The sequence below is a fragment of the Mytilus galloprovincialis genome, chromosome 7 (genome assembly GCF_965363235.1).
Source record: "Mytilus galloprovincialis chromosome 7, xbMytGall1.hap1.1, whole genome shotgun sequence".
Taxonomy (NCBI): domain Eukaryota; kingdom Metazoa; phylum Mollusca; class Bivalvia; order Mytilida; family Mytilidae; genus Mytilus; species Mytilus galloprovincialis.
The window spans coordinates 58,257,236-58,280,816 of NC_134844.1; the positions used below are offsets into that span (position 1 = coordinate 58,257,236).

General features: G+C 31.9%; 1 protein-coding gene across 1 annotated transcript; it reads left to right on the forward strand.

Moving 5' to 3' along the window:
• LOC143083375 (general transcription factor IIH subunit 1-like) lies at nt 1-22,185 on the forward strand. Its single transcript, XM_076259633.1, has 13 exons — nt 1-105; nt 3,979-4,135; nt 4,727-4,928; nt 6,727-6,823; nt 7,965-8,033; nt 12,454-12,547; nt 13,608-13,757; nt 14,345-14,424; nt 16,386-16,832; nt 17,683-17,773; nt 19,476-19,591; nt 21,512-21,604; nt 22,076-22,185. Exons 2-13 carry the CDS (start codon nt 3,979-3,981, stop codon nt 22,160-22,162), a joined length of 1,683 nt encoding a protein of 560 aa, XP_076115748.1. The 5' UTR covers nt 1-105; the 3' UTR covers nt 22,163-22,185.
• The last annotated feature ends 1,396 nt before the right edge of the window (nt 22,186-23,581 follow it).

Consider the following 23,581-nt stretch of genomic DNA (forward strand, 5'->3'; position numbering starts at 1 on the left):
AATTGTCGTAAATTAGACGGAGTGCGGCAAATGTCGCAAGATTATTATTATTTGCAGTTAAGAAAAAAAATATCATTTAAAATAGAATAAAGATTAAAGCAAAAAGTAAGTTCCTATATACAACATATTTTTAGCAAAATCTTCATTTCTTGTCTATCGAGGTTCTGTTTCCTCTCCTCCTCTTTATCTGTTTATCTTCTATAGAGATGATAATTTTTGTCTCAAGTTGAAAGAAAGTTGCCGGCATGTATCTGTATTTTTATGTCTGATGTTATATGCTATCATAATTATTGGTTTTATTTGCAGGATGCTAGACTGAATAAAAAATTAATTTGGCATACATAAGTTCACATAAACAAATGTTAAAGCATCAGATAAAATTGAGAATCAATGGAAATAGGAATGTGTCAAGAGACAACAACCCGAACATAAAACAGACAACTGCAGAAGGTCACCAATAGGTCTTCAATGCAACAAGAAACTCACACATCCTATGGCGTCCATCAGCTGGACCCTTAACAAATATCTACTAGTACAGTGATAATGGACGCCATACTAAACTCCGAATTATATACATCATTGTACATGTTCTTAGAACAAAAGCTTTAAACAGTCAAAACACAAAAGTCTAAACAGTAAAAGAAAAAAACATATTGGTAGACAACAACACTGTCAATAATAGGCTTTCGATACAATTCGTCCATGAACCAAATTGACTGTTTGTCATTTTGGCCAAGGATTTGTATAGTGTCACTATTCAAATCTTTGTTTGGCTAAATACCAATTTTGGGGTTGGTTGTGTTGGTCCATTCCACATTTTTATGCCCCGCCATAGGCACAACAAAAGGTAGCTGCATAACTGTAGCTCATATGTCCTTCTGTTATTTTCAGACGAGTATACCTTAGGCTTAAATTAAAATATTGTTTGTTTGCAGTTTACCACCGACCCTTGAAAATCCTCCCGACTGTGAAAATTTTATTGCTTTAAATTTGAAGAAATTTTTTTTAATACCTCTATTGACGCGATCCAGAACATTGGGTCCTTTCCAGAAATGATTTAAAGTCTGGGTCAATTACGCATTTCAAGTTCGGTTTTTCTTAGCTTCCCGTCAAGCGTTCATGTGATCATTTAATGATAAAGCACATGGAAATTGTTTACAGGTATCCATGAAGTTACGGAGGAGTACTTTACCCTGTCGTCTCGTGTCAATTTTAAGACAAATAACATACAAAAAAGTTTATTAGTAAACTGTTTATACAGATTTAGGCACATGTAATGATGTGTGATGATATCATTGACGATGATGCAGCGGATATTCATAACTGACAAGATAACCATTCTGTCTCAAACAAATCGGGTTCTAGTCCAAATAATTATGATGTCTTGAAAGGCTATTATAATTTTTTTCTTTTTCTTTGATGCCTTACTTCGTCGAAGTAAGGCGTAAAAGAAAAAAATTATAATAGTCTTGAAAGGCTATTATAATTTTTTTCTTTTTCTTTGATGCCTTACTTCGTCGAAGTAAGGCGTCAAAGAAAAAAATTATAATAGCCTTTCAAGACGTCATAATTATTTGGACTAATCGGGTTCAGAATCTGTGGAGCCTGACTTTATGGAACCAATTTCAGTGGTTAAATAATTCGACAGCAGCTTGAAGTATGGCATATTTTCTACAAATCGTTGTGAAGACGACAAAGATGAAACCACTTCTCCGTGACTTAAATCTTCATGGATATCTGTAAACACACCTGTACGGAGGAAGGGCTCATTTGAAATGTTAATGGATATAGATCATGCCAAATCAATAAGAAGCAACCCTAACTACACAAAGATGTAGAGAAAATGAATGGTTAGCTTGAAAAATAAATATACTCTCTCTATATTAAATCTATCTTCGATTGCAATGAGTATGCTCCTTTAGGATAAGGGGGGCTGCCCCACTCATTGCAATTATTCTCTTTCTTACAATATTAAATATACCCAAACTGTGTGGCCTGTGTGAATTCAATTAAAACATGTCCTTAGGAGCTATGCTGCCAATTTTTTTTATGCATTAAAAACATTTCAGTACAGACCATTTACTTTTAACATGTTTAATGGGGTGCTATGGATTTCACCCCAAACTTTAGATTTCTTTGGTTTTCATTAAAGCCTGGCAAAAATATAACCTTATCACATATAATTAAATATTGTTAGAAATATGAAAACAGTCGGATGTCTTAATACTTTTTTTTCAAGTTGCCTTTTTTTCAATTGAGGAAGATTCAATGGTTATTTTTTTTATTAAAAATACACTCTTTAAATTGTATTATAAATCTATAATATATACATTTTTCTGATGAAAATACTCTACTCATGAAAACATTCTAGTCAAGAAGCATACATGTCTGAATATATTTCTTTAAAACAGTTCTAGTCATAATGACATTCCTTGTTTATAAGTGTTCCAGTATTTAATAATTATATCATATTTTATGTCATAAATCTGGATAAAGACACTATGTTAAAGTTTCAGTTTTGGTTAAAAAGTTTTTTATCTGAAAATGCCTGTTCATTTGATGTTGGTTTTCAGCATGTCCAGTGTTTGTTGTTTTAAAATGGTTTTTTTTTCTTCACAAGAAACTTGGTTTAGTGTAACTGCTTGTTTAAACTGTATTTTGGCTGATAAAATAAAATATTTTTCCTACCTACCGACCCTTCAGTCTGAAGGTACAATCAAAAAACAGTAAACAAACATATTTTTAAGGTTGGCTTTAAACGACAAAGTTATTTTTCATTTACCTGTCAGCTGTGTATCATGTGTATATTATGAAAACCGTTTTTTTTTTTTTCAAAATTGATTATTTTCTAAGGGTTATTAAGTATTTCACAGTGGTGTCTTGCTATGGCTTTGTTTGGACTTGTTTGTTTGCTTTTTGGCCTTGATTTTTTGTCCCTAATATTTTATAAACTATGTACACTATAGCTCGGGTGGATTTTGCATTGAGGTATCACAGATCAAATTTATTCGTTCATAGTGTGTTAATTTTATCTGTTTTGATTGAGTTAAGCCTTCCAATTGATATTTTATCGTGTGTTTTTCTATGTTGTGATGTTATACTATTGTTTCAGAAAAAGGGAGGAGGTTTGGTACTACCATTAAAACATTTAATCCCGCTGCAAATGTTTGCATCTTATCTGTCCTAAGTCAGGAATCTGATGTAAAGTAGTTGTAGTTTGTTTATATGTTTATGTAATTTGCACATGTTTCTCATTTCTCATTTTTTATATAGATTAGACCGTTGGTTTTCACGTTTGAATGGTTTTACACTAGTAAATTTGGGGCCCTTTATACATGTAGCTTATTGTTCCGGGTGAGCCAAGGCTCTGTGTTGAAGGCCGTACATTGACCTATAATGGTTTACTTTTATAAATTGTTATTTGCCTTGGATGGAGAGTTGTCTCATTGGCACTCACACCTCATCTTCCTATATCATGTATATCTATTTGCAGACCGGCATATATATTGACAAGCTACATTCATTGACATTTGTATGCATGGACAATAAACAATGAATTTTTAGGAAATAAGTGCAATCTAAACCTTGGTCGCAATTCGTAACATTTTGAAATAGGAAAAATCCATATGCTCTATGGTCTGCAAATAGTAAAAAAATAAAACACTTGTTTGCTGGTGCGCTTTCATGCCAATCTGGCCCATACTTAAAACGATTCCTTGCCAATATAATATTTTTTATAGCATGTATAGAGAATAAAAAAAGATTTATTTATGAAATTTTTTAACAGTCAGGGGTACTTCTTGCACAAGTTATATAACTTGTATATTCTTTTCTTGAAGGAGCAATTTAAAAGTAATAATATACTTATAGAAGTAAATTTTTTGTTATGTTCATTTTTTCCCTTAGCTTGCTTTTGTATTGTACACAATGTACATGTATGCCTTTAAAATCGTCACAAGACAATGAACTATATTTCAGATGTCTGGGAGATCATCAGAAGAAGTATTACTGATTGTAAACCATGTCAAAAATAAGAAAACCGAAGGAAACTTGTACATGATGGGGGAACGAGTTGGGTGGATGCAAGGTAGCAAAAGTAACTTCACCTACAGTTACTTATACTCAGATATCAAAGGTGAGAAAATTTGAGTTACTATTCGAATACTTTACCAATTACTGGTTATCTTAATCATTTGGTTGATTATATAGGAAATCATTGAAGCATGACTGGAGCGGGCCCCCCCTTAGGTCAGCCAACAGGCCCCCCCTTAGGAAAAGTTCTGGATCCGCCACTGCCTGCATTCAGACATCAAGCCTCAAAGATTAGGTAGCTCAAGCTGTCATCCAGCATTTTGTGTCCAGGCACTTAATTTTCTATAGGAAGGCAGGCTTTAGTAGTCCTCTATAAATAATATACATGTATGCATGTAAATTTTCAAATAAATGAACAGAATGAGATCTTCATTGTTAAAAACTGTATGGTTACCTATACTACTTGCTTCTTCATCATTTGGTCTTTTAGTCTTGTTGGCAATCATACATTATTATCTTATTTTCATAGAACATTGTAGAATGAACAAATAAGATATCAAATAAAAAATGAAATATTTTATTATTATCAAATAAAAAATCAAATATTTTATTATTATCAAATAAAAAAATGAAATATTTTATTATTATCAAATAAAAAATAACACATGAAAAATATTTTATTATATTTTTTCAGCTCAGAAAATTTCACCAGATACTAAAGAGAAAGTACAATTACAGTTAAATATGCATGATGGAAGTGCTAACACATTCCACTTCAACAATCCTAAAGGGCGGGAAGCAGCAGTAAAGGACAGGGATACAGTCAAAGAACTCTTATTACAACTGTTACCAAAATTTAAACGAAAACTCAACAGTGAACTGGAAGAGAAAAATAGGTTTTTATTTTTTTATTTAAAAGTAGATATAATCATGATAATCTTCATCTTGTTGTAATGCCTCTACTCCATGTGAGCTCGAATCCCATCTTAATTGACTAGAATTGTCAGATTGTCAGTAATCCTATCGAAGGTTGTGGTTTTCTCCAGGCACTCTGGCTTCCTTCACCAATCAAAACTGTCCGCCACAAAATAGCCTAAATGCAGTGCTTAAAAGTGGCGTTAAAACACAAAAAATCAATCAATCAACTCCATGTGGAAATGGCTAGGTTTTGTCCTGAACTTCTATATTCAACTGGTTACACATTTGTCTTCCATATTTAATCGAATAGGCATGAAGCATCAGTGAAGAAATTGGATACAGTCAAAGTGCCATTGTTACAGTTGTTAAAAAAACAATTTAAACAATGTTTACATAACAAATTTGTCAATTTGCACCATAGTAATCTTAGATAATGAACAAATACAAGGAACTACTTTAGGCAAACAAAGGCAACTACTGGCAAGGTTTAATAATTGGGATTGGCACATTATCTTGTGATAGGGTTCAACTATTGTACACAGAAAAAGACATTTTTGTATGCCACTATCAGAGACAATGAGTGTTACAATTGAGGGAGCTTCTTACATGTCTTAAATTTAGAATGGTCAAATGACCATAACAAATGAAAACAACAATTTAACACTGTTACATCATTTTATTTGTTGACCATAACAGATGGAGTTGGCTTATTTTTTAAGGTTCTGTTAGGTCATATAGGGTTTTTGCCCCTTTAACCATGTTAACGGATTTAGTTCTTCATCTTCGCTAGCCAAGGGTTACGATCCACTCCCGTTCTCTTCACCCTTGGCAGATTAAGCCATCATTTGTGAAAACAATGTTGCGCCATCTATCGGGAAATTAAAGTCACGCCCATTCCAAATACATTATTCTTGACCAATGGTAGCACTTGAACTCTTCAGTTTGGAGGTAAAAACACGGTGGCGTCTAGATTCTACACACTTGGTAAGCCGGAAACGAAATATACATCAACATTCATGCACTTGTGTAAGAAATATACAAAGGAACTTCTATTAGTCGATTAAAAATATTAAAATTGTCACTGAATGTGGTCGTATGTTAAGGGATGTAAAGACTTTTTGCACAATAAACACGTGGCAATTGTTAACAAACACTTTCTACATTTACACGTGGTCATGTTATTGGGGCTTTTTGATTGGATGCAGCGAGTTTCGACTGCAACCAATAAAAATCCTTACCTTGTGTCTCAGAAATTTTATCTCAATCCGCCAAGGGTGAAGAGAACGGGAGTGGATCGTAACCCTTGGCTAGCTAAGATGTTAGTTCTTTTACATCCTTGGATTTAAAGCATTCCACTTTGAACATTCATGATGAATGTAAACATTGGTAAATCCAGAAAAGCGCTTTGAACATAATTTTTTTTTAATGATAAGTGTACAGTACCGGGGTATATCAAAATATATAAATATATACTGTAAATTCAGAAATTATTGCGAGTTTTTTATTATTGCGAAAAATGCGACAGAGTTGTAAACGCAATAATTAAAACTCGCATTTTGAAATATTTAATATGAATTTAACAGGATTTTTCTCAAAACTTGCAAAAATTAAAATCGCATTTAAGTCTAAAATGACAAAATCGCAATAATAAATGCACGCAATAATTTTGAATTTACAGTGAATGAATTGGCAATCTATTATTCAGTGCCAGTATAGACTATTCTTGTTCATAAAATATTGTTACTTTTCATACAGATGTTGCAATTTATTTTATAGATTACTACAGGATAACCCAGAAATATTTCAGTTATATAAGGATTTAGTGGTCAGTGGAGTTATGAGTTCTGATGAATTCTGGGCTCAAAGAGCTGAGGTATGTATAAAAAAAAATGTGTTTTTCATCTTACACTTTTACAGACCAACCATAGTGCTGTTTGGAAATATGTTTACATCTAGCGCTAAAGAGGGTTTTATGCCCCACCTCTGGGTAAGAAGGCATTAAGGTTAACCTTGGCCAGTCCATTTGTACGTTCATGAATAGGTTTCTGTTCTCTAACTTTAGTTTGCCTCTACCAAATATTATGAATCTTTTTCACAATACTTATCGTCACCAAACAGACCAAATTCAAATTTGGTTGTTTCATCATTCTTCATTGTTCTTAGGTTATGTCCTTTTATAAATGGAAATTTAAAAATAAAAATCCGTTTCCCCACTCATACTTTAGTGTGCCACAACCAAATGTTATGAAACTTATACAAAATTCTTTTCACCACCAAAAAAGATTGAGTTTGAATTCGGTTTGCATCAGATTTACCATTCTTGTGTTATGCCCCTTTTTTATGAAAAAATTGACACCTTGGTGAACTCCGGAAAATTTTCCGTAAATCTTTATTATGGGTCGGATACCTTAAGTTTCAATTAGTACATTGACTCTTCCATATTTAAAAGTGGACACATGGTCACACTATTCTTTTATTCAATTAATTAGATACTGTGTCTACCCTTCCCTGGCAATACTGTGGATTCATTTACTTTCGTGGGTATCAATTTTTCGTGGATTGAAGGAAACTTGCATTTTCATGGGTCTTTGGTTTTGTGGTTTGGCCAATCTGTGCACACAAAACCTATAAAAAAATTTCATTCGTTGAACTTTTGTATTCATGGTTCACATGTACCCACAAAACCCTTAAGAACCCTTGAACATTGGTATCATATGAATTATTATGAATCCACAGTAATATAACAATGCTCTATTCTTCTTTCTGTTTTAAAGACCTTTGTTACCCTCTTGTTTTGTTGTAATGGTACACATGATACATGTACTTGCTGGTACATTCAAAAATTTAAAGGCTTACATTTCATTGGCTGATGTAATAATTATATGAACAGAAAGTATGGAAAGAAGACCAGTTTTGTCAGATTATTGTAAGTAAAGGCTTTGTATTTCGATTGAGAGCTATTATGGCATGTATGGTCAGCAGTAAATAATTTTTAAGATTACCTCTATTTATAGATGCAGTCAAAGTCAACTTCTACAAAATCAGAAGGAAAGCAGGTGGTAGGAGTGTCGGCTGCTTTTCTAGTAAGTATTTTAATAGTCAACTTTTCATGCAGGTTTTTATTGGTAATTTTTATGTCAATTGTACAAAACTTAGCTGTCAACTCTTTCACTCTTCAAACAGGTGAAATATCTGTATTTAATGATATTTAATATTGTTTGCTAAAATGTCTAAAAATGAAACCATATGTACATGTATCAACTTAATTGTTGTTTTAATTAAACCATTAGAATTAAAATTATTTGAGAATTTAATAAAATTTTGAATTTCATTGATCAGGGTTGCATTCAATATTGTAGAGACTCTGCTATGTAGTACTACATAGATTTTGGATATTGATTGTTGAGCTAGCCTAGACGCTAAGTAGATCTAGATAGCCTGGAGAAATTCATGCTAATTAGAGAACCCAAAATGGTGTTAAAAATTTTATTACTAATGACATCATTTTGACAAGCTAGCTACATAGCATATTGTACAACAAAGATAGATATCTAAGATATAGCGGCTAAACTAGCTGCTACAATATTAAACACAATCAAAGTAATTGCCCTTATCATACCTTCTACTTTGTCCTGATTGGTTGATTTTGAAAAAAAAGGAATCAGTTTTCTGCTTAGGATATTTAACCCTCTCCCTTTCACACCGGTACAGCTTACCGGTGAAACCAATTTCAAGATTTTTTTGGGACATTTAGACATGTTTAATCGCCATTTGCTGACGTACAGATGTGGTTAAGGGCTCAAATTAATCCTCAGATAACCAGCAATGCGATTTAATGTGCATCAAACCTCTATCAATATCAGTTAATAAACAAGTCGCCCCTTACTGATGTGTAATTTTTCTGTAAAAACCATTTATTTTTCTTGGAATTTTGAGGGAAATTCTCAAAAAGAAGTGCAAAGAAAACTGCTCTTTTAAGAGGATTTATGTCTTTTTTCAATAACTGTGCAGTGAGTTTTTATGCCCCACCTACGATAGTAGAGGGGCATTAAGTTTTCTGGTGTGTGCGTCCGTTCTTTCGTCCGTTTGTTCGTTCGTCCGTCCGTTCGTTCGTTCGTCCGTCTGTCCCGCTTCAGATTAAAGTTTTTGGTCGAGGTAGTTTTTGATGAAGTTGAAGTCCAATCGACTTCAAACTTGGTACACATGTTTCCTATGATATAATCTTTCTAATTTTAATACCGAATTAGAGATTTTAACCCAATTTCACGGTCCACTGAACATAGAAAATGATAGTGCGAGTGGGGCATTCGTGTACTGAGGACACATTCTTGTTGAAGAATAGTATTAAACTAATAGTTCTAACTTGTACACTAGTTGCAAATGTAATTTTTAGTGTAGCAGCGCAATCACAAACTTGAATTACGTTAAAAATCTGAAGTCATTTCTTAAAGATATTATGAGAAAAGAGACAAAAACCGCTAAAATATTCTGAATTTTTTTGGCAAAATTGAAATAGGTGTAACAAAACATGGTTTCGTAAGTGTTGCGGTATACTAAAGTTGAAAACACTTTTGTTTGAATGAAGAAACATGTATATTTCAATGAAAAAATGACAGTTTAAAGAGTGGATTCCTCCTAGATTTGCATAAAAATCATGCATTTGGCAACAAAAAAATTATCATCTGAAAACATAATTCCAAAAAGAAAACAAACTGGGTGAGAATCTTTATATTACTTTTTTTTTTTCCATTTCTTTCGTAGTAGTAGACTTAAGTACTTAAATTTCGATAAATTCACTACAATGCCAGTGGCGCAGGGGTACGCTGATCTATCCCAAGGCGCTAAGATTGAGAGTTCGAATCTCACTGCCGGAGTTGGAAAAATAATTTCCTATATTAAATGTAACTTAACTTCACTTTACTTTCAATTTCAAAAAGGAAACCTACAATTTTTTTTTTAAAAGAATGTGTGTGCAAAATTGCCCCCCCCCCTTTTTTATACGACCGCAAAAATTTTAATTTTTTGGTCGTATATTGCTATCACGTTGGCGTCGTCGTCTGCGTCGTCGTCGTCGTCGTCGTCGTCCGAATACTTTTAGTTTTCCCACTCTAACTTTAGTAAAAGTGAATAGAAATCAATGAAATTTTAACACAAGGTTTATGACCACAAAAGGAAGGTTGGGATTGATTTTGGGAGTTTTGGTCCCAACATTTTAGGAATTAGGGGCCAAAAAGGGCCCAAATAAGCATTTTCTTGGTTTTCGCACTATAACTTTAGTTTAAGTGAATAGAAATCTATGAAATTTTGACACAAGGTTTATGACCACAAAAGGAAGGTTGGGATTGATTTTTGGAGTTTTGGTTCCAACAGTTTAGGAATTAAGGGCCAAAAAAGGGCCCAAAGAAGCATTATTTTTGGTTTTCGCACCATAACTTTAGTATAAGTAAATAGAAATCTATGAAATTTAAACACAAGGTTTATGACCACAAAAGGAAGGTTGGGATTGATTTTTGGAGTTTTGGTTCCAACAGTTTAGGAATTAAGGGCCAAAAAAGGGCCCAAATAAGCATTATTTTTGGTTTTCGCACCATAACTTTAGTATAAGTTAATAGAAATCTATGAAATTTAAACACAAGGTTTATGACCATAAAAGGAAGGTTGGGTTTGATTTTGGGAGTTTTGGTCCTAACAGTTTAGGAATAAGGGGCCCAAAGGGTCCAAAATTGAACTTTGTGTGATTTCATCAAAAATTGAATAATTGGGGTTCTTTGATATGCCGAATCTAACTATCAAGTATTGTGCAATAGCAAGAAATTTTCAATTGCACAGTATTGCACAATAGCAAGAAATATCTAATTGCACAATATTGTGCAATAGCAATTAATTTTCAATTGGAGTTATCTTTCTTTGTATAGAATAGTAGTTGATAATATATGTTGGAATTTTGCCAGACATGACTATGATGTCATTTTCTATTTTTATTTGCCAATAACTTTATGTAAATAACTTCATTGGAAATTTGCCAATATAAAATGTTGCTGATGAAGCTTTTTTTCCTTATCTTATCTAAAATGTTTTTAGATAATGTATGTTGGACATTTGCCAGACATGACTATGATGTCATTTTCTATTTTTATTTGCCAATAACTTCATGTAAATAACTTCATTGGAAATTTGCCAATATAAAATGTTCCTGATGAAGTTTTTTTTATTGTTTTATACAATAAACAATGTAAATGATGTATATTCACTTTTACTACCAACCAATCTTTACCATTCAGAGATAACAAGCACTTTATTTTACATTTTAATATTTTATGATGTATTTAAAAGAGTAGTTATTGTTGCAAACTCCATTAGAAATTTGAATCGATATCAGTTTTGGAAAAAGGGAAACGGGGATGTGAAAAAAAAAGGGGGGGGGGGTTTAAATTTTTCTCATTTCAGATTTCATAAATAAAAAGAAAATTTCTTCAAACATTTTTTTGAGAGGATTAATATTCAACAGCATAGTGAATTGCTCAAAGGCAAAAAAAAACTTTTAAGTTCATTAGACCACATTCATTCTGTGTCAGAAACCTATGCTGTGTCAACTATTTAATTTTAGATTTAAAAAATTTGAAGAAGAAATTTTTAATTGATTTGTTTTGTGTAAAAAAAAACCATGTAATGTCAAAAATTTGATCACAATCCAAATTCAGAGCTGTATCACGCTTGAATGTTTTGTCCATACTTGCCCCAACTGTTCAGGGTTCGACCTCTGCGGTCGTATAAAGCTGCGCCCTGCGGAGCACCTGGTTACCCCTTTTGCTCCATCGGGCTCAGTCAAGGGTGTCCCAGATCGAGCTAGCATTGGTAATTCAATGAATTTTCCCTTGTAAAAACAAAGTTTAGGTTGCTGATTGATTGAAAACGAATTAGACAAATAACTAGGGTCCAAGTTTGAAATCGGACAAAAAGAGCGTCTAAAATCAATTATTTTGAATGTTATGGACATCGATATTTCAAGGCCTATAGCACGTTATGCGTCTATTTATACCACTATGATAACTTATATGGCTTCAACAGACTCGAGGCATTGTGTTTCCATCAAAACCTGACCCTATTAGCCCACCAATATGTCTCTGCACGACTTTTTGCCCAAGGATTTTGTATTTTTTCACTTTTTCTCCAACAGTCACGTGACTTTTGGAAATATACCACGTGACCAAAAAATGACGAATTATCTTCAAACATAATTTTTTGAAATATTTTACCAATTATCGTTCATTTGAGCCCAACATGGCATGTGTATGACCATTGATGCGAATTCTGTATTCATTTAAACTTCGATAATGTATTTTCGATAAGCAAAGGTCTAAAATGCATGAAAGGGAAAGGGTTAACCATCAGGGTACTACCATGATGCTGAAATTTGTAATCCTGATTTAAACAATTTAAAAATCTTTGAACATTTTTATGAGTTTTGTTGTAATATGATATTTTTTTTTAATTTTCCTACAGGCAGACATTAAACCAGAGACAGATGGCTGCAATGGTCTGAAATACAACCTGACCACAGATATAATAGAATCTATTTTTAGAACATATCCAATGGGTAAGCATGAGAGAAAAACTAAAGACGCAAGTTTTAGACCAAAACTTTTATAACTTATAAATTTCCCTTCAATTTACATATGGCCTTATATCTGGAAAATATAGTGAATGGTTCAGAAGAGGAAAGATGTATAGGTACAAGTTAAAGGAAACAGAAATCAATAAGTCTTTTACTTTAGGGCTATTCAATTAAAATGTTTGTGGGAGGGTAGGAAGGGATTCAAAAAATATCCCTACAACCAAGAACCATTTTTTAGAATTTTTTTTAAATGGTAATAGAAGCATATAAAAGACCCATTACCCACATTCAATCATTTAATTTCCCTTCATACCCTCCCAAATACATTTTAATTGAATAGCCCTTACAAAAAAAAGCATTTGAACTATAAGAGTAATGAAAAAATCATTGAACAGTAGATAAGAAGACTGACCTGATGAATACAAGCTTTGATAAAGTTCTCATTTTAAAAAGGGGGGGATATACCAGAGGGACATAAGTCATAAGTCAAAAATAGATTGACAAAGCCATGGCTAAAAAGGAGAAAAAGACCCACAAATAAAACAATAGTACACAAAACACAACATTGAAAACTAGACTAGGCAACACGAACCCCACCAAAAAGTAGGGGTGATCTCAGGTGCTATGGAAGGGTAAGCAGATCCTGCTCCATATGTGGCACCCATCATGTTGCTCATGTTTATACAAAACTGGTAATAAGTCTAATTCAGTAGGTTACATTGGTGAAAGGGGACGGGATGTGTGTAATTAACTCTGTAATGAATTGTTGTCTTATTCCCAGGTTAAATTAATTTCACCTCATATATATTGCAAAATTTTATGATTCTTTTATATATATAAATTAATCAGGAAGGCATTTTATTTGTATGTCAAATATACTGTGGATTAATTTTCTTTTGTTGGATAACAATTTTCGTTGATTTCGTGGGTACAGGTAAACAACGAAATTAATATCCACGAACTTGCAAGTTTTCCTTAAACCACGAAAATTGATAACCACGAAAAAAATAAATCCACATGTTGTATATAGATTATTTTTCAGTAAAGAAGAAACATCTAGAATATGTTCCACATCAGTTGTCAGAAAGTGAATTCTGGACACGGTTCTTCCAATCACATTATTTTCACAGAGATAGAACAAATATAAGCAAAGCTGAAATGTTCTCAGATTGTGCGAAAAATGATGAAAAAGGTAAGTTGTTAATAGAAGTGCAGTCCAGTTTGATAATTGTTTGTTGTTTAATATCATACAACTGAGAATGAAAAAGAGTAAAATAAAAAAAAATACTGAACTTTGAGGAAAATTTATAAAAAAAGCTGTCATATTCCTGACTTGGTAACGGCATTTTCTTATGCAGAAAATGATGGATTAAATCTGGTTTGCTGGTTTTAAAGATAGCAAAACCTGTCTTTTGTATGACAAGACACATCAAATTCCATTATATTGACAATGATGTGTAAACAAAACAATAGGACATAATAGGTAAAAATGTTACATATAGGGGTGAATTTGTCAAAGAGATGACAACCTGACCAAAAAGCAGAAAACAGCAGAAGGCCACCAATGGGTCTTCAACACAGCGAGAAAATCTTGTACCCAGAGTCAGGGTACAGCTGTTACCTAAACAAAACTGTACTAGTTCTATAAAAAAAATAGACGTCACACTAGCTCAAAAACATCCCACCCTTTTGTTAATCATGTTATATTGACCAATGTTTTGATGATAAATGACGAAAATGAAGTATTTTGAAATTGCATGTATTATTTTTTTTTTACAGAAATCTCTGATGAAATTGAGAAGAACGTGAGTGATCCATTGATAGATCTTGTGGCAGGGGCTGATGTGTCTCAAGGGGAAGTATGTATTTTGTCAAAAGAAAAAAACATTTTCTGTGGAGGATGTTCGTAATCTGTTTCAAAATGACTAGCTTTTTGAAAAGACTCATAATTTGATAGTATATGATTAATGGAACTAGCAGAAAGTAACAAGGATTTTATAAGACTTTTAAATATGGATTTTTTAAAACTATATAAAGAAAAATTGAAAACAAAAGTTGGGTTTAGGGGTTAAAATTTGGCAATACATAGATAAAACAACAGAGTTTGGAACATCTGACAAATTTCCAATAACAAGATTAGCGAACATCCTTAACATGGTAAAGTTGGAAATTTTTTCACGGTTAAGTCTCTTGATAGTTTTGCAATTTATCCAACATTGGATAGGGACATCTAGATTGATTGATTTTATCAGTTATAAGTAACTTTACAACATTAGATAGATATTTTTTTTTGGAGAGTACTGTGGATTCACTTATATTTTCCTGGATTGAGCAAAATTTCATTTATTATGGTTCCCAGATAAACAAGAAATCCCTGACAATTGGTATCCAACAAATAATAAGGAATCCACAGTAGTTTATCGGTCACAGAAGGATTTTTTATTACAAGTTTGAAAATAGTGATACCTAATGCTCAGAGGTGCTCAAATCTCATTATTTGGCTCTGGTCGTCCAAATGAAAAAAGACTGGGTCACTTCTTTTTCACAGAATCAAATTTTGGCATGATGCCTTAACTTTTGAATCAAGGAATTGATGGTATTTTAGATATATGCAGTAGATGAGAGAGACTGTCATGGTTTGACTTTTGTAAATGCTTTTCTAAAAGAGACATGATTTGTTGAATTGACCCTTATGGAACACAGTTTCCATTTATGTGACACAATCAAAGATATTTTGAGTTCACTAGCAAAAGTCGATTTTCCATTGGGTACATGATATTTTCAACAACACTAGAAGCCAACCCATCAAAGAAAAGATATCAAGAAGCTGACGAAATTTACAAAACGCTCAAAATATTTCAACATTTAAAAAATCTATTTTTAGTACTGTCGATTCATTTATTTTTGTGGGTACCAATGTTCTTGGATTGAGAAAAACTTGAATTTTCGTAGATATTTGATTTCGCTGTTTTGCCAAAGTATTCATACCTTCTTAAATGATATTTATAATTTGTTGTACATTAGAATTCGTGTCTCCTTGGTAACCACTAAATCAACGAAAATTGGTATCAAACGAAAAAAATTGAATCTACAGTAATTTTATACCATTTAATTGCTGTCTTATTGACATTTTTATATTTAAGGTGGTACTCAACACTTTCACTAAAATTAATTTGGCTCGTTTAATTTTCATAAAATTTTGTCAAAGTATTTACTTTTAGCCTTAAATAAAAAATATAAAAATTTAAAAATTTTTGAACCAACCATTTTGTCAGAAAAATTACACTGGTTATATAGCAATTTGACAAACACCAATTTTGATCATTGAGAAGCTTAATATTCCTTTTACAAAACGTTTAACAGAGTTATCTCCCTGTAGTGTTAGGTACCACCTTAAATATGTTTGTATTGCGTTAATTAAAGTTCCATAAAAATAGATACAATTTAACAATCATTAAAAACAAGAAGTATAAATGTGTAATATTTATCAATCATGATTTTGATTTTAGCTTATGTTTGTAAACATTTTCACAGGAATATACAGATAAATCGTACAGAATTTGTTCAAAAGATATGATTTGCATTTCAATTAATCAAAAGACATCTGATTTAAGTATTCACACAGTGCAATTGCATTTTCACAGGAATATGCAGATAAATTGTACAAAATTTGTTCAAAAGATACTCTTTTCATTTGGATTAACTAAAAGATATCAGTATTCACACGGTGCAATTTATATTAAAAACAACATTATATATTTAAAGAAAGATGGCAAATTGTACCATGTAAATGCACCTGCTAACGTATTTTATATTGTAGGGATATGGTGGTTCATCAAGTGATCAAAAGTCCTTTAGTACAAATCACGCAAATTTAACAATGATTCGAAGATTTAACCACCATTCAACCATGGTTTTAAAAGCTTGTGATATAAATAGTGAATCAACTAAAACTCTTGAAAGCTCAGGAACAAGTAACCCAACATTGACTAACGGAAACTCAAATAATTCAAACGGTGCTCATTCTTCAAAAGATTCTAGTGAACCTGTGACTAAAAAAGCCAAAATGCAGGAGAAAATAAATTATTCTGACCTTAAAGACACCAGTGAAACTTCTAGTGTAAATTTGAGATTACATAAAATGGAGGGATATTTACATGGACCTACTCCTGTCATGACAACTAAATATACAACAAGTGAAGATGTGATAGCAGCGACACAAAATGTTACGCAGGAAATGCATAATTGGGTTCTAACCCTATCTCAGGTAATTATCAATGCTGATTGGTTGATAGAATGACCCTATTTCAGGCATGTCAGGTAATTATCAAATGTTGATTGGTTGATGGAAATCTGTGCAATTGGAGTCAGTAATTTAAATCCCATTGTATTTATAAAAAATTCCAGTAGAAAAACATAAGCTCTGTTTTACAAAGAAGTTGAAAATGGAATCAGTCATCTTGAAGTTTTATAGTGATAAGTTTAGAAGAAAAAATGCCCACTCTATTTGAAAGAAAAGCTTGTAATTTTAGTCAACATTTTACATCTTTTAAATCTGTATTAAAAAGTTAAAAAGAAAAAAATGTAAGCTATTCCTGAAAAAGATTCATGATTGGAGTTAGTAATTTGAATTTTAATTATTCATCTTGTATTTTATAATTAAAGTTAAAAAGAAAGAATGTGAACTGTTTGATAGACATGATAGACATGCTTGAAATTGCAGTCAGTAATGTAAACCAACTGGTTATTCATATCTGAGAATTTTATGACAAATAATTCATCTCTTTTTTGAAGAACTGCTTATAATTAATGCTCTTCATACATTTCATATTGCACAAATAAAAGAAAGTACACCTGCAATCTGGTTATTGTATTCAATGTTAGAGCAAAATTTTGTTTTTCATTCAAAATCAAATCAATTGTCAGTTCTGTAGTGTTAAGACATTTCTATATGAATGCTCATTTCCTAAAGCTTGGAGAGAAAAAAAAATTATATGCATATTCATGCAGATAGATTAAGATATCAAGTGAAATGACGACTTTATTGGGGTTTAGAATATCTATTAAAATCAAAATGTGCTGATATAAATATTTACTTTATTTGTACATAATTTAAGGTTGTCTCTAGTGGAACGGCTGTGAGCGTACTGGGAGAATTGTCACCAGGGGGCAGTCTAATGCATGGAACTAGTCAACAACAATTGCAACGTGAGTATAACTTAAATTGATTTTGCTATGGGAAAGTTAGATAAATTCATTAAAGAATGAATGTCTCAAAAGTATGTCTTTTGGATTTTAGAAAATTCATTCTACATGTTCTATGACAAACTAAACGCTTATATTACATTGATACTAATTAGTTTTTATCAAAGGTTAAATAATCTACATCATACTGCATTATCATATATATTGGACTAGAGGCTTTGTACATGTTGTAGTAAAGGATAACAGTATATTTGTGTTTTTTAAAAAGAATAAAAAAATTGTACATTGACCTTAAATATTACTGATAGAAAACCATAAAAACTATAGAAAACTGATACCTGAACTTCTGTTTAGCAGTAAAATCCAGTCTAAGCAGGTTTATTTTTTTCTGTGCTTTATGAACAAACATGCAGGCTTTTAGAAGATGACTTTTAGAGGCTGACTTTTAGATGTTCTTTGATTATTTATATTACCAGTTGCTGTCTCCATTGACATATACCCTGCATATTTTTTAGTCATATTGTCTGGTCATAATGAGGAATTATATCTGATGCACTGTGTTCAGTAAGTATCATACTGTCAGAACCATATCGGCATATGGGGTTAGACATCTATAGACTAAGGAAGATAACCATAGCTTGTAAATAAGTAATGTGTTAAATAACATGAATAAGTCAGTTTGGTCTTTGTTCATAAAGCAGTTTCAGGGCTTTAGTGGCTGATTGAACTTAGTAGTCTAGCCTGTCAATTGAAAAGCTGAACTTGTGAGTTCAAACCCCTTCATGTGGCAAGAGCATTTGACTCTAATCTTAATAGATTAAGGCTATTCCATTAAAAAGGAGGTACTAGAGTTGGAAGGCATTTTTTAAGTACCCCCATGACCAAGAGGAATGTACCATGTATCTCAACACCAACCAACAGGAAGTCGTTTCATATAATACAAGAACCAACTGGAATATATCTAACTTATTTTATTCTAATTTACCACAACCAATAGGAATTGATATTTAAACATTATAGTTGCTTGACATTTAAGAGGGGGTGGACAGGGTTAAGGGAACCTGGGAATGAGGGGGAGAGAAATGTGAGTTCAGGGGGGGGACTGGGAATTGAGGGGGAGGGAAGTGGGAATTGCCAGTTTTCTTGCCAAAAGTTTGGATTCTCTCCAGGCATTCCAGCCTCCATCATTAAAATCTGGCTGACATGATATAGTCAATAGTGCTGATAATGGTTTAAAACACAAAATTCAATCAATTCTGAAAAAAACAGGCAATTATACCACATCCTCTGATTTTTATATTAGAATAATCTATGTCATTAAGAAGCTTAAAATATATTATGAAAAAGGGATGTCATAAACTCACTGATGAATTTTATAATTTATGTCCCTTTATATATTTCTCTCTCCTTTAACTCTTTAGATGATCTATAACAATGGTTAGGATCTGTCTTTCTCCAACATACCCTATTCTTCCATCAAGCTAATATTCTATCCTTCCTCTTTTTTAATCCATGAATTAGAATTTTAAATAAACAGTTTTCGTGGAATTATATAGTTCTTAGCTATGGAGAAAGTTATCCCTTGAAAATAGGCTGACAAATATACTATAACGTATGTTTTATGCATTTAACATTATAATTATAATTACCATGACTACAAGAAAATTGGTTTTTACAAGAAACTCTTTTCATATTGTTTTTACAGATATGGTGCCAGAAGAAATGCAAGAAGAATTAAAAACACAGTATAATGCATTACTTGAATTATTACGGCATTTCTGGGCCTGTTTCCCTGTACAGAGTAAATCATTAGAAGAAAAGGTAGTTGTGGGAATCAGTTCAGTAACAATATACTGTTGCTTCATTATTAATTTTTGGATACCAATTTTCATGAATACCATGAATACACATAAACCTGCAGGTATAAGGACTTACTTTACTTGTCTAGAAGGGTGTATAAGGACTTACTTTACTTGTCTAGAGGGGTGTATAATGACTAACTTTACTGTCTAGAGGGGTGTATAAGGACTTACTTTACTTGTCTAGAGGGGTGTATAATGACTAACTTTACTGTCTAGAGGGGTGTATAAGGACTTACTTTACGGTCTAGAGGGGTGTATAACATGTGTATAAGGACTTACTTTACTTGTCTAGAGGGGTTTATAAGGACTTACTTTACTGTCTAGAGGGGTGTATGAGGACTTACTTTACTGTCTAGAGGGGTGTATAAGGACTTATTTTACTGTCTAGAGGGGTGTATAAGGACTTACTTTACTGTCTAGAGGGGTGTATAAGGACTTACTTTACTGTCTAGAGGGGTGTATAAGGACTTACTTTACTGTCTAGAGGGGTGTATAAGGACTTACTTTACTTGTCTAGAGGGGTGTATAAGGACTTACTTTACTGTCTAGAGGGGTGTATAAGGACTTACTTTACTTGTCTAGAGGGGTGTATAAGGACTTATTTTACTGTCTAGAGGGGTGTATAAGGACTTACTTTACTGTCTAGAGGGACGATAAGGACTTACTTTACTGTCTAGAGGGGTGTATAAGGACTTACTTTACTGTCTAGAGGGGTTTATAAAGACTTACTTTACTTGAAAAAAGAAACAAGAAATCAAGTATCTACAAAAATATCATTTTTATCTAAATCCATGAAAATTGGTACCACGTAAAAAATAAATCTGTCGTATGTGTCTGACAATTTCAATGCATGCTTCACATGTTTATACACTTCATTTCATGTATTTGTTTGCACTCTTTTGGCTTAATATAATAAAATGTTACTTCAGACATTACAAACTTAATGTTTAAGTTTTAGTTAAAGAGTCTAATTAAAGAAAACTGTGAAATTTGTTGTCATAATGTGGAGAAAAATCTTAAAGCAATGAAAAATTGTGTCTATTTCAACTCTTGATGATTCAATTTTTGTGCTGGTTGACAAAGAGACAGCAACCCAACTAATCAGCAGAAAAGAGGCAAATGCCACCAAGGGGTCTTCAAGAGAGTGAAAAAATCTCCCACCCAGAGGCTGGCTTCAGCTCGTCTCTTAACAAAAATGTATACTAGTTCATCGAAAATAGACATCACACTAATCTCCAAAACATATAAATGAAACCAAAATGAAATATAAACATGCAAGACCCTAAAAACTGTTGTGTCGTAAAGCATAGATATAGAAGTAAGGAGATGTAGTATAATTCCCACGAGATAATAATTTACCAGATATCAGAGGACAAAAATGTTAAAAGCTATAGAGCACTGTACAGACTACAACAATGAGCAAAAATCATACCTTAAAGTCAGCATGGAAGGGATCAGTCTTGAAAAAATATAAAACAATTCAAAAGAGAATACCACGGGCCTGACTAATTCTAAAAACCATGAAAAACATTTTTATAGAAGTCATTGTAATTTATGAATGAATAAACTCATTTTGAAAGACATTTGGGGAGCCTTGGTTTTTATTGTTATGAAACACACCTTCACAATCTGAAGGTAAGTCCTACATTTGCTGATGTAATAATAACCAGAACTGATTGACAATAAGTTGCTTCATAATGAATACATTTATAAAGTTTAAAACTAAAATAAAGTATGATGTACAGACTCCTTTTGAATTATCCATGTTCTACACAATGAGCTTCAATTGTTCTTCTAATTATACAGAGGTGACAGCTGGATAGTGTTTGAATTTTCTTACAATTTATACAGGTAATCATACTGATCCTCATAATTTCAGGTTGTTCGAATGAAAAGTACACTTGAGAAATTTCAGATGGCAAAATTGCAACCTTTGAAAGAAAGTATACAACAGTACCATTATGCATTGAATGTAAGTCATTTAAGGAATCCATCCATATGTTTACTACAAAAAACTTTTTCGCATTTTCTTCGGACTGTTTAATAAGAGCTTCATGTGATTATGCTTGATGGTGTTATGCATTTCTGATGCTTCTCTATTTAACTTCCTGATTACCAAAAACATTAATCGAGGTTTCATAAGTGACTGATAGCTCTATTGTTTATTGAATTCAGTTTTTGTGTTAAGTTTTCTGTAAAAAGTGTCAATTTACTTTTTTTTAATGAGTTAAGACTTCATGTAGACAAATCTTATCTATCTTCTTTAATGATCAGCAAAATATGTGACACCATCAGGAATGTTGAATTTTGACCAATAAAGAACTGATTCTAACAAAAATCCCATTGATTCAAAGAATAATAATCAATGTTTTTTAAAAGTACAGATTTGGTAAGAATTAGAGAAATCCTATTTTTATTTTTAATACTTGTTTTTATCTTTCAGCTCACTGGTCATATGGAGGAATTGTTGAGTGCGGCATTCAGTAAATTTGACAATTGGCAGATGAGGAAAATGTCAAAGAAGTCATGATGTTAAATAAAAATAATTTCTAATTCTTTTTTATCATTTACAAAACTTGATAATGTGGTAGATGTGCATTATGATATAGAACATGTAGAAGGCATTTTTATATGTCAGAACTATGCTAAGGAAATTTATATCTACAAATGCTGTTAAAAGAGTGCATATGAATAAAAGTGTATAGAGGGTATAAGGCAATCAGATCAGCAAGCCTCCTCTCCCAAATACAGATGATTATGCTGATCCTAAATATTTTCAATTTACAAGTTTGGTAAAATTCAAGGTTCTCTCATTCTTCATGCGTGCTTCAAAATTTAGAAAAAAAGTCAGATTTATTGAAGCTTAATTAAACCCGCTGCATATGTCAAGAACCTGTTGTTTAGTGGTTATTGTTAATGTGGTTCATAAGTATTTCTGTTTCTCGTTTTTTATATAGATTAGACAGTTGTTTTTCCTGTTCAAATTGTTCCACACTAGTCATTTGGGGTCCTTTATAGCTTGATGTTCAGTGTGAGCCAATGCTCTCTGTTTTAGGCTGATAATTGTTTACTTTCTATACATTGTGAGTTCGCTGGAGATTAGTTTCTTTGGCACTCATACCACAGTTACTTATTTCTATATATAGTTCTCCATTTAACTTGTAATATAAAGAAATAAGAATATGTGATATGATTGGTAATGACACAAAGTTTCATTTGTGAGTCTGCAGAAATATTTTAAATAACATTGAAATGACCATAAAAACCACAGACATTTTTTAAACATATTTATTCATTTTTTCATTTTTATATGATTCATAATGAGAGAAAAATAACAGATTGATAGAAATGATTTTTAATGATGTACATTATGACTATTAAACATTTAACATACTTTAAATATGTCACTCAATATTACCAAAATATAAACTGAAGAAGAACAGATAAATAAAGTCTTGTTGCAAATGAAAACAAAACTTACATTTAAGTTAAACATTGTAAAAAAAAACAATAAGCAATAAATTTCTTAATTATTGATTTTTTTTTGTTCTGTTTTTTTTTTTTAAATATTTTTGTTTCTTTGTAAGATTTTTTTAAGGCAGGCATGTTTTAGAAATTATATTTGTAGAAAAGACATTTTTTATCAATCATCCTGCAATCACAATCAATTCAAGTATCATTCTTTTACATTTATAAAATGATATTTTAATAGGATTGATATTACAAAAAATTGCCTTTAAAAGTAAGAAAAAATAAAAACTGAAAAGAAGCATTTTCAAGGAAGGAATATTTATGATATGAATTTCCTTTAGTGTAAGAATTATCCATCAATTTTAGCGTTAGCGACTGTTTAAAATAGCCATTTAAAGCTACTGGACTAGAACTGACCTGCATAAGATAAATTTTAATTATTTTTCATAAAAGTTTTTACAACTAATCCCATTTTTTT